Source organism: Poecilia latipinna, unplaced genomic scaffold (assembly GCF_001443285.1).
Source record: "Poecilia latipinna isolate Pla-1442-1.1 unplaced genomic scaffold, P_latipinna-1.0 Scaffold2, whole genome shotgun sequence".
NCBI lineage: Eukaryota > Metazoa > Chordata > Actinopteri > Cyprinodontiformes > Poeciliidae > Poecilia > Poecilia latipinna.
This window is the reverse complement of record NW_015112618.1, coordinates 559,535-572,612: the sequence shown is the minus strand read 5'-3', so window position 1 is coordinate 572,612 and position 13,078 is coordinate 559,535. Positions and strand designations below refer to the sequence as shown.

Below are 13,078 nucleotides of genomic sequence, written 5' to 3'. Positions count from 1 at the left end.
ATATATATATATATATATATATATATATATATATATATATATATATATATATATATATATATATATATGTTATTCCAATAAAACAAACCCACAATAATGATTAAAATGATCACATTTTAATTTGTTAAAGTAAAGATACAAAAATAAAGATTAAAACATTAACAGAAATAATTAACAGAACAACACCTTCATATATCAACAACTGATTAGATACAGGCACAAGTTTGATGATTAATCCTCCACAATAACATCCATAATGTTTCACTATTTTGTACTAACACTACTGATACTACTAATACTACTAATCTGTCATGGTTGTTGGTATTTTAATAATAATGAGAATTATTACACCGGCATATACAGAGATGCAGAGAAAATACAGTGTCACAGTTTCAAATGAGTCCTTTCTAATCATTGTTCCACCCCATTTAAAAAAGCTGTACAAATACATCATTTTCAATAAGTGTCCCATTTAAACATTCATTACACTTTCAACAGCATTAAAGGGTTAGTTCAGGTTTTCTGATGTGCAGTTCATATTCTACCTGCACTTCAGAAGTCCTGAACAATCCTTTGAGTTCTTTCAAATTGTGAAAAGAACCAAATTTAAAATAAGATGAACTATTCTTTTAAAGTGCTGTGAAACTTATCTGAGACAGGCTTCAAACTGGGGAACCTGAAACAGACTTTCTAAAATACATTCATGGTTCTTCATGTCTTGATGTATTCAGATGAGCTTAGCGGTCGTATAGGTGATAGACGAGTTACTGATCAACTCTTTACATTTAGCCCATTTTAGGAAATTTGTTTTCCATCATTTAGCAGAAAGTTGTGCTGTTTTCACATAATTCATCTCCACAGACAACATTTTCCAGTAATATTCCTGTAAACATTGCTGCTGATGGTGGATAATGGAGGCATTGACTAAGAACAAGCTTGTTTTTCTAAACAACAAGCTTTTCCTCTTCCCTTTTCACATGGCCCCACAGGTTTTTCTTCAACATGAAAAACTGGTCTCATCTTTCTGTTTTCCCTCCCCATCTGCCACCATGTCAGCCTCAGCAACAGCGGCTCCGTTGCTGAGTGGTGCATCACTCAGGGTGCTGCGCAGCGTCACCCGGGTCACACTCAGAGAGTGTTTTCTCGGATTGATATGATGCGACCGATGGCACATGACCTCTTTGAACATTTCCCTGAAGCGGGTGGACATGAGGTTGTAAAGGATCGGGTTGACCGCTGAGCTGAGGTAGAAAAACACGCCGGAGATGATGTGCACGTACTCAAAGATTTTATGATGGCTATCAGTCCAGTCACTGATGAAGCTCCACATGAGGCGATCCGTATGAAAAGGGGCCCAGCAGATCCCAAAAACCACCACTAAGACAACTGAAAGAAAGGGAAGAGAAAGAGTATTAGACGTGTGTGGCAACGATCTTGAAAGTAAGTTAATGATTAATGCTGCCAGCAAATTTTGCCTCCAATATAAAGCTCCCCTCTGAGGGCTTTGCTTCCATGATGCAACATTTTATGATTTTTCTGGACTTGTTTTAATCCTTCACATCAGAGTAAAAGATGTCTTAAAACAGAAAGCGCATCAATGTGCACTTTATCCCTCTCATGAAGGCCCCTGCGCTCCTCCTCAAGCCCTCCTGTGGTTTTAGAGAAGCTCTCATACAAGAGCTTAGCAGAAGGATTAAATCACATCAGGACTGGAAAGCTTTAAAAACCAAAAGCTGAGTAACAACAGACCAGCTGCTATCCTCACGCTGTACCTTTACTGATGCACTTCTAAAGTCTTTCTGCATGCTGACTTTGTTTAACAGATAAAAAGAAATTGGAAAACATGAAACCAAAATCAAATTAAAGATCGCAATTGATAATATTCTTCTAGATAGAGTCACTGAGCACAAACACTTGATCATAAATGTTACTGGAAACATGATATTGTTAGTTCACAGTCCAAGATGGCCAGAAGCATTTCTATAATGGGGAAATAAAAATATATTTTACATCATAATTTATTGTACATTGTATACTTCACACTTACATATAGTCACATACATTTGCTATGGAGCTCAGGTCTGAAGTTATGCATATAAATGTAATTTAGATATAATTTTCAACTTAAAAAGAGGAATGAGATTTCTCCATAATGCCATTTTCAGAGACCATACAAATCCACTAGTTTTAAAATTCAAAATATTAAGATTTGGAGATCTTAATATTCTGATATTAAGATCAGAATATTAAGATCACAAAATAACTCAGTTATTTTGTGAGTTTGACTGAAAACTCACAAAATAAATAAATCAAAACAAAATTTGCTACCAAAAAAAACCTTCAGACTCAAGAAGTAGCTTAGGGTGAGGAAGTCAATGCCTGTACCAAACTACATCTGTTTAAAAGAAATCTAAAACTCAACAGATTTAAGGAATATAATAAGGTTGAATAATATTCAATATTATTATATTGTATATAACAGGATAGGACAAGTTGTATGTAATTTACTGTACATTGTATTACTTCACTTCTCTTGAGCAACTTACAGTGTTTTTCTTCTTTGTGGATGTATGTTGATTTTTTATGTGTTTGCACATTTAGGTGTAAAATAAGACTCTGACAATAAAATTAAAATGCATGAGAAGTATTAATAAAAGGAAAGTGGAATTCATCTGTTTTATTTACATTTTATGGAAAACATGGCATGCTGAAAATTATTTACCCAACTCGATGTTTAGTGAAACAATTTCTGCCTGCATTTCAACAATCAAAACCCTTCAGTAGTTTCTGCAGGTATTTAGACAATTTGTCTTTGGCGATGAACTCCAAGTCTGTGAGCTTGGAAGGCCTCATTACCATCACCCTAATTTTAGCTTCCTACACAAATTCTGGAGCAGCTTCAAGTCTGGGTCATTTAAAACATTAATATTACTTCCAGTCAGGAGAAACATGTTGGTATAATTATCAGTTACCAGCATGTTTAATTAAATCTGCCAGGCTAATGATTAATTACTCTAGCAGATGTAAAACTAAATCTTCCAGGGGTTGGAATCATTTTGAGCTCAACTGTCAGAAGCTAAAAACAGCTTACATTGTTAACACTGTAATTATATTTTCTCTGTTTTAATTAAAGCTGTGAAATCATATTTTACGACTCGCACACACATTAGATGGTGTTACTTTCTCCCCCGATAAAAGTAAATAATCTCTGCTTATGGCTGAAAGGCTAGACAAAATGTTTTAAAGGCTGTGTATGCGCCTTCTTTCATTATACACTGCTCAAAAAAATAAAGGGAACACTCAAATAAGACATCCTACATCTGAATGAATGAAATATTCTCATTGAATACATTGTTCTGTACAAAGTTGAATGTGCTGACAACAAAATCACACAAAAATCATCAATGGAAATCAAATTTATTAACCAATGGAGGCCTGGATTTGGAGCCACACACAAAATTAAAGTGAAATGTTCCCTTTATTTTTTTGAGCAGTATATTTCTGAAAGAAGAAATCAATTTCACGTGGCATCTTAAAGTGTAACAAAAGCAAGAAAAACTGAAAATGACCCAGTAATGAGTAAAGATGACGATGTTTCAGAAAGTAAAAAAATAAAAAATAATAAGAAAAACGTCATCTATTAGCCAGAACGTGAACTCACACAACATTTTTGTGACCTGTCGGCGTCGGGCTTTCTGCTGCTGAGTGCGGATGTTGCAGAAGCTGTTGTTTCCAAAGCCAGACTTGGCTTCCATTGCCTGTCGCATCTTTTCACGCTTCAGCTGCAGCCCGATGAGCATGTAGAGAACGCTGATCGTGATCATGGGCAGAATGAAAAACACGAAGGTGGTCACCTGGATGGTGAGGTTGTACATCCAACGCGGCTTCACCACCGTGCAAATCGCTGAGTCAGGAATCTCCAGGTTTACGTCGCCAGCAGGACCGACAGAGTGAATATGGAGGGTGAAGATCCCGTGCAAACTCGTGTTTGGCACAGCGCACAGCACCGACATGCTCCACACGGTGAGGATGACCCTCTTGGCATGAGTACGTGTCACTACATACTTTGCTCTCAGTGGGTGCACCACAGCAATGTATCGCTCGATGCTCAGCGCGGTCACGTTGAGGATGGATGCCAAGCAGACCATCTCGAACAGGAAGGTTTTGAAGTAGCAGCCTCCCTTCCCCAGGAGGAATGGGTAGTTTTGCCAAAGTTCATACAGCTCCAGCGGCATGCCGAGCATTAGCACCAACAGGTCTGACACCGCCAAGCTGAACAAGTAGTAGTTTGTTGGTGTCCACATGACCTTGTTGCGTGCAATGACAGTGCACGTCAGCACATTCCCCATAACGCCAACCAAGAAGATGAGCAAATAACTGAGGCAAACAGGCAGAAACACAGATGATCGACGAGGCCCCAGATATTTTTCTAGATATCCTTCCTCTGTCAAACATGAATCATCCATACCAATATGGCTGCCATTCATGCCAGAGGTCATATTGACACACTGCTGTCCTGGAGGACAAAGCCACTCTTCATTCCCAGCCATTAGATCGAAAGAGCAGTTATCTGACATGGTGAGGATGTGATCGGACGGAGGATCTGGAAAACAGTAAAAGTATATGCGTGACATTTGCATTACTTCACAATAGATTGTAAAGTAATAAAACAACGAGTCTGACGATATGGAAACAGGAACAATCATAAGTCTCAAATTAGTTTGACAGATATGTGAGTAATACTTTAGATGGGGAGATATTGTGTTTGTGCACAGATGGAAAACGGGAATCAAATGTCAAAGAGCGGTAACTTGTTTCAAGACTGCGCTTGCATCTGCAAACTTCAAATGTATTATTTAATGGGACTTTATGTGATAGATCAACACCAAGAAATGCTTGTCTGCTAAGTAAAAAAACTATAGTTTTAAATTGTTTCCTATAATTTTTACAACTACCAATCTGAAATGTACATATTTAGTAATAACCTTAAGTAGATTTCAAGAAGTCTAAATTTTGACACATGTAGAGATCGAAGCGAGCTCATAGAAGATTATGATCTTATTCAACTTTTAGGCCTACATGCAAAGCACCATGTGGGATGCAAACATCAAACCTGTCACTGGTGGTGGCGACATTGTACCGTGGGCAAGCTTTTCTTCTCCAGGTACAAGGAAGTTAGTTTCAATTATTTCAGTCAAAAGATATTCATAATGGCCAGGTCAAAGTACAAGCGTGGGCTGAGTTGAAAATCAGTGGCAAGATATAAAAATAGCAATTTAGGTTTCAGCTTGAGCTGATTTGCAAAGAGAAGGGGGCAAAAATGTAAATCTCTAGAAATGCAAATTCCTGCATATCTGAAAATATGAAGTGGAAAGGCTGGTTCATTAACTCAGTGCAGCTGGAAATCAAGGCTAACCACATTTTTTTCATATTTTCTTTAAAGATTCTGTAGCATCTTTGGTTTTTAAGTAGAAAAATTATAGAAAAAAGCCTATCGAATGTGGCTGTTTAATATTCTTAAAGCTACAGCAGGACATCAAAAAGCTTTAAGAACCACAAACCTAAGGGAAATCGGTCATAAACAGATCGCGCCCAAACTGAGACACAGATTTAATTATATTTGTTGGTTTTATTTAAAATCCTACCGCTTTCTTGTCCCAACTATAACTGTGAACTGTGTGTAACCTGTGAAGGTCTCATTAAGCTTGTGCATTAAACTCATTTTGAAAAACAGGGAAAATTGAGATATTATTTAACTGCTCAGCGTGCTGTACCGCTTCCTCTACTGTGAACGAATTAAGAAACTAATGATTCATTAAAACTAATTGCATCACTTCTCATCAGAGGTATTTTTAACATGCTTGATTAAGAATGAGGAATGACTGTTAATGACAAAAATAGAGTCACAATTAGAATGAAAGATGAAAGCTTCAACACTGCATTGAGAAAGTGGCTGATTTACATCTCTCTACTCTTTTCATTATATTATTCTCCAAACTTTAAATTTGATCAGCATCCACTGTTGTCTACTCTGATCAGGGGGTTCACTCCTGACAGTGAGTGATTGAATTAGTTTAGGAAGCCGTATGTGTCATGATCCGTGGTTTTCTGTGTGTTTTTGAGTTTTTCAATGTGTTCCTGTTTCCCTGTGAGTCTCTGTCCTGTCCTCCCCGTTGATTGCTCCCCAGGTGTGTCTCATTCCCTTAATTACCCCGTGTGTATTTATACCCACCTGTTGTCTGTGTTCCTGGTCGGGTCCTGTCAATTGTCAAACGTTTGCAGTCTGTGTCTGTCTGTCTGTCCGTCTTCCCAGTTGTACTGGTTAAGTCCTGTGTCGACGTCAGTTCCAGTTGATTTAGTCTTCGTTGTCAGTTGCTACCGGTGCTTAGCTGCGTGCTAGTTGTTCCTGCCGTGCTGCCTGATTTGGACTATGTGAACTACATTCATCATTAAATTCATCTTCACCATAACCTGGGTTCTCTGCGTCATCTCCTCACCACTTCAACCCCACCTTATGACAGTATGGTTCAGAAATCTTCCTAATTTGAGAATACAATTCGGTGAGCTCAAGCATATTCAAAGCTCATTTGCACACAGAGTTGATGGGAGTCATTATTTGGTTGATGTCAGTGGATGTGATGTAAACATTTAAGGGCTGCAAGAAGAGACTCAAATCTGACATCTTCTAAAAACATGCTGTTTTTAAAAATATATATTCTTTAAGTAATAATGAATAGACCCATTTTTTTCTGCATGTTCAGGTAAATTGATCTGATTTAGTGTTCAGTTTTGTCTCAGTTTGTTTTTTCTGTCCAATTCTGGACAGACAAATTCTGGACAGACAGGACATCTCTTTAAGTTTTTCACTTCCTTTAAGAGTCCTGACTTCTGCCTCACTGAGTGCCCTTTCAGACAAAATCAGTAAATGAGTCACTTAACTGCTTCTGCCATCCTCTTCACAAAAATATTGTGAAGACACACATATTGTGTTCATATTCTGGTATTTTCCAAATTGTTTGGAGGGATAGTACTTTTGTAAGCTTTTGATTATATGCAAAATAATAAAAAGTTATATCTCTCAATATTCTGTCTTTTACTAAATAGAACAAATACCTGTAATTCAAACAAACCTAAAACATGAAACGTTTTTAATATCTTTGAGAACAAAAACATGAATGCATTCACTCACTGGGTATAAATATGTAAATATTTGGTTTGACTATCTGAACAAGAAAAGGCAAAAAAAAAAGTGCTTTACTTTAACTTTGGTCAGTTAATGGGATTTTTTTTTTTAGATCTAAAACATATGCAATAACAAACATCTCTGTTTGCTTCCTCTTTGAACTGAAAGCATTAATGGAAATATTTTACTGGTGAAAACTTCTGATGGGATTGCAAACAAAAAGCTCTTAGAGAGATTTTGTGCTTGTTTCCATTACACACAGACGGCCTTTGAAGATCAGTGTATTAATGACAATGCCGGTCTCACCTGTGCAAATGGCATATAAGGTTATTTAATAAATGGACCATCTGACTTCATTTCTAAATACGGACTCATACTGTGATCTGTTTACTCCAGAAGTCAACGGCGGGGAAGGGTAAAGACGTCACACCTGAGCTGCCAGTATTTCAGCAGGATCTACTTTTACAGTTTGAAAGTGAACAAACTGTCTAAGCTTGCTGGACAGTTAAGGACCGAACATTTTCACTATAGTTACTTTATAAAGCTATTAAGTCTAAACAATGATTTATATAATTTTGTATTCTTATGCCATACATCCAACTTCCACACAGTTGTTTGTGTCCTTGTTAATGATGTCCAGAACTCTTTGCCAGTGTTACCATTAAGAGAGCAGATTTTCCTGGCACACTGAGCTCTTCAACGTGTTTCGCAAGTCCCATCGTACAAATAGGAGTGAGTTCACTCCAATTCAATTTATTTATCCATCAGTCTGTTGTTTATACAGGAGCTGGTATCTCCAGCAGTCATCAGGCAAGAGGAAGGGTACACCATGAACAGGTCGCCAGTCCATCACAGGACAATCAACCACGCATGTACGCAGTCATGCCTAAGGGTAATTTAGAGAGACCAATTAACTGAACAGTCATGTTTTTGAACTGTGGGAAGAAGAATGAGTTCATGGAAAGAAGCTTTACGTGGATGGGGATAATTTGTAAGATTCATTCAGAAAGTTTTTATGCTTGGATTCGAACTCAGGACCTTCATTCTGCGAAGTAACAGAGCAACCAGCTGCAGCGCAGGGCAATCCCGGTTCAGTTCTTGTTACTGAAATTTGAGATTTTATTAAAACCTAAAATAAGCATTTTTTTTCTTACTCTGTTTCTTTGTTTATTTTCAAGAAAGAGATGCATCTGTTTTGTTGCATGGGTCTGCACAGTAGCACAAGGTCCTGGGTTCAAATCCCAGGCTTGAGTTTGCATGTTCTTAATGTGGATGGGTTTTCTCCGGGTAGTCCAGTGTCTTCCCACAGTCCCACTGTGACCCTGCATGGAAAAGCGAGTATAGACAACAGATGGATGGATGAATTTTACTGCATGATCTGGAAATCTTTGACAGAAAACAATCTAATTGAAAATGCACAAATAAAGGTTGAAAAATAAACTTTTAATTACTGAGTACAAATAATATTTAGATGTGAATCACTGTAAAAATTGTCACCTATGTAAGAAAATGCTTTTGGAGAGAATATAAAAGATGTTCAATTCTTTATATGAACAGATAATTTGTTTCTATTTTTTTTTTTTTTTTTACAGATTTTTGAGTTTTTTTAATACAAAGATTGGAAATATTTACACGAACATTTTCACTTTTCTGGATTGGTGGCATATACAGTATTTACTTTTTTCTAGTTTTGACAGGGATTATAAGGCTAGTTTAACAGGAATTCAAAAATATTTTACTAGTAAGCAACAGAAAAGTGTAGGAAGAATTGTTTTCTTTCATTTTCCTGAGTTTGAGGTTTATTTTCTTTCCATTAGCTTTATAATGTTGGAACAGTGTGTTCTTGTTGACTAAAGCTCTTGGTATGGGATGAGAACATGATCATCCTGCATGATTGGTCATATTTCAGAAAATAAAATTACAATTAACAGTTTTATGGTACGCTATAAAATCTCCAAAAAGTAGGAAAGAATAAATACAGTTTTGCATATAATTTTAGCAGTATTATGACTGCTTTATGTTCATAGTTAATCAAAAAGATTCAATTACCAAGAGCAATAAACTGGTATTGTTTGGCAGAGCACATTGGCACAAGCTAAGGATTGATATGACAGCATCCACTCTGCAGAGGCTGAAATTGCACAAGCATGAAATTGGGAAAGGAAGAGGTCAATTATGTGTTTGTGTGAAGCAAATAGGATAATGTCTTGCAACATTTTAGAGAAGGAGTGTATTTAGTTAGCAAAACATTTTAATGTGTTTAAATTGTAATTACCAATATGCCCTCTGGACAGGTTTCATATTTTGCATAAAACAGCAGCGAAAGGATTAAAATCTCAGTTACTCATGTAAAACACTTTAAAGATGATACGCATATTGACTTAAAAGAACAAGAAAGAAAAAAAAAATTATATATACATATATAGATATACTTTGGGGTTATAGCAAGCCAGCATGTTTAATGACAATAATTTTCTTTTCCCCCTAAGAGTCATTTTACCTAAATCAAGTCCAGGAAAATCTGATCAGTAACCAAGAATGACTAAAGAAAGTTCATCTTTTCAGAAAAAAACATGAAGCAGTTGCCACACCTGATCTCCCAATGGTGAATACTTTTCTAACAAACCGACCTTTTAATGATTTTTAAGCTTGAACGTTACATACATTTTGTCTTTGTTCTTTCTCTCACATGCTGTCATGAATAATCAAAGTCAGCAGTTTCAATTATAAATGACTGCCTTGAAAGAAGTGAACCCATCATAAAATATAAAAGTAACCTGTCGCTCTAACAGGGTCAAAATAGATTTAGGACATTACTCCAAACAGGAAGTTTCCTTTCTTACTGTGGTTCAATTTAAGAATGAGAAGCAGTTCTTGTCCGTTAAGCATGCTGAGGACTCAGCACAGATCTGCCTCTCTATTCAGAAATAATAGAAACACATACATATTTTTTAGATATTTCTAGTTTTCTTGCTCTCAAACAAAAAGCGAGGCTTTTCTGACAGCATTATAATTTTTTTTCTTCCAATTCATCTTACTCTAAAGCAGGACAACTACAAAGGAAAAAAAATAATACAAATACACCTTAAATTAATGTTATTTTGTTCGATAATGCAATTATAGTCACCACCATCAAAATAAGGTACAGAGACAAAAACAAAATCCAGGTTTTAATCGCACAAAACTGCATAATGGTTGACTTTAACATAATACCACTGTTCATATTATTGATCGACAGACTTGGCAGGCATTATATTACAACGCTATTGTTGAATCTACATTATGTCTTAACCTATTACTTTATGAATAAAAAAGATTAAATGTCAGTTTGTCTTTGTATAAACACAAGAAAATTAATTCTAACTTTAAAATAGTGCAATAAATCAATTTAAATGCATCAAAGCAAACCAGAATTTTGACTTACTCATTTTATCATTAAAGCAGGAATATGATAAAAATGTGATTCTATAAGCCACACATCAACGAAGGATATAAACTGAAAGGTTGAAATATATACAGTATATATATTTTTTGTAGATTTTGGCTATCCATTACAGTAACTCATCCCAGGACTCAGAATGTGTGTTTTTCAGAAAACATAAATCTCCTTACCTGCAATGAGTTGCTCTGCTGAGGTTCCTTGCTATAAACAGAGATTAGAGGCTGTGGTGTGGTGTCATCTGAGTCCACTCTCCACCTCGTCTGTTGCTCTCTCCTCAAGCCTGACTGCAAATCATGCACATACATAAAGTACACACACACATACACACGCACACACACTCTCTCTTCTATCAGCCTCCCTCACCTCCTCTCTTTCTCCTCTCTCTCTCTCTCTCTCTCTCTCTCTCACACACACACACACATACATGTGAATTTAAACCTACATGTTCAATTCTTACTACTCTTCCTCTGCAGCTTTAGGCGATTACTGAAGTTATAAGTCAGAATGTGATATTTTGATTGGTGGTTCTTGTCATGTCAGAAATCCGCAATGCATCAGGTTTTAATGCTTTTCTAAAAAGTATCATATTTTACCACTTTATTCTGTGCCACCACATGTGGAGTGGAATTTTCTTTATGCCTTGATGTGAGATTTGGCAGCGTGCTGCAGGAAGGAAGTAGAAGAAGCTCCTACGGTGCAGACATCAGTGTTTTGCTCCTGTCGATGTGAGTATGTCTCCCCTACAGAGGACAGAGGCTTGTTCCCATAACTGGAAACATGGTGTGCAGGAACAACTGCGCAAGTGACTCATAACAGCAAGGTGACAGACCCCCCGGGTGGATCCGCCTGACACTCAAAATTAGAATCAGTGGTTCCTTTGTCTTTATTTGCCTGAACCTTTTATTTATTTATTTGCTTCCTACTGTTGGAATGCCTTTGACCTCTCAAGCTTTACACCCAAGCCCTGCTGCTCTATGGCTTTCACCATCTACACCTCCTTCTCACTGTTGTATGTATTTTGAGGTGCAAGAGCAAGAAGTGGACTTTAGAAGCGTAAGTATGTCAGCGTTAGGTGAGCTTTCAAACCAAATATGCATGCAACCATCAACAAATCACAAGCAAGCAAACTGTCACATAAATCTCTCTTAAGACTTGCGCAGATTGAGTGAAGAGTCGGTCAATGTGACTGAAAACAGAGCCGTGCAGCAGATCGTGTCGTGTGCTGCTGCAAATCTTCCTGTGTTGGTGACAAACAGCTGGGTGATCTGACTGAGGAGGAAGAGATGGTTGTTGTGCTTGTTATTTTCCCTTCTTGGCAGTTTATGCTGGAAACACAATACTTGTTTGTAATGAGAGAGCTCTAAAGGTCAAAGCTCAGTCATAATCGATTATCTTGGCAAGAGCTGGAGTGAATTCTAAATCTTAAAATGACGAAATATATTTCAACCTAAATAGCTAGTAGTCAGTACAAAGCTATAATAGAACAAAATGACAATAGAATAGAAAATCCTTTATTGTCCCTCAGTGGGGAAATTCGAGTGTGTGAGTAGCAGAGCAAAAGGTAATGAAAACATACAGGTTTACAGACTAAACGCTCAAAGAACCAATCAGAAAAAAACAAGACGTTTTAATAGGGTGTAAATAAGAATAAAAGGAAATCTGAATGAAATTATTTTTAACATACTGTGTGGTTATCAAAATGGCATTCTCAGATTAATTAAATTTGATGTGCATTGTAGTCAGATGACATTATGACAGCATGATGAAAAACTATTCATGAATTGTCACAGCTAAAACACATCCAGCCAATCAAACTCACCTGTTTATTGTTCCACCAATCACTCTCTCAGTTTGTACTGTTTCTTTGTCTTTCACTCCTTGTTGGATTATTCTATTTGTAGTTCCTGTTATGTGCTCACAGTCCCTGCTTAGATAAGTCAAAGTTAGATAAGTGAAAATTCAGCGTAGATTCTGGGTCAAGTGTGTGCATATCCTCGGTTTTTGATTTCAGAAAACCAGTTAGCTGTTATCCTGAGTCGAGTTACTACTGGAAACTACTTCATGAACAATCCGTGATTGATAGCAGGATTGTTTGAGCAAATCTTGAGTTTGTCCTTCTGTTTTGCTGAGAAGTGACATGAGAAAATGGTCAAAAATGGGGTTTTCATTTCTAGAGCAGCCTGTATATCTCTAACACTAGTAGAATTCTCCATCAGGAGAGGGTAAACATTTTATGTTATGGTCAATAATTTATCACAAATATCACTCATACAAAACAAGGTTAAAATCTTTGTGCTGTACCTCCTTTTGTTGCCAACAGCATGCTGTCAGGAATATTACTGTAGCACCTAAACTGTTACTGCAGAGGTGTCCACCAGGAGTATTGTGTTTTGTGTTTTGATGATATAAAGTACTTTGAACTGCCCTGTTGCTGAAATGTGCTGTACAAATAA

General features: G+C 36.8%; 1 protein-coding gene across 1 annotated transcript; it reads right to left on the bottom strand.

Moving 5' to 3' along the window:
* Window positions 1–116: 116 nt before the first annotated feature.
* nmur1a (neuromedin U receptor 1a) lies at window positions 117–10,936 on the bottom strand. Its single transcript, XM_015040616.1, has 3 exons — window positions 10,796–10,936; window positions 3,662–4,603; window positions 117–1,386 (listed from the first exon to the last, which is right to left on the bottom strand). Exons 2-3 carry the CDS (start codon window positions 4,575–4,577, stop codon window positions 998–1,000), a joined length of 1,305 nt encoding a protein of 434 aa, XP_014896102.1. The 5' UTR covers window positions 4,578–4,603; window positions 10,796–10,936; the 3' UTR covers window positions 117–997.
* Between the last annotated feature and the right edge of the window lie 2,142 nt (window positions 10,937–13,078).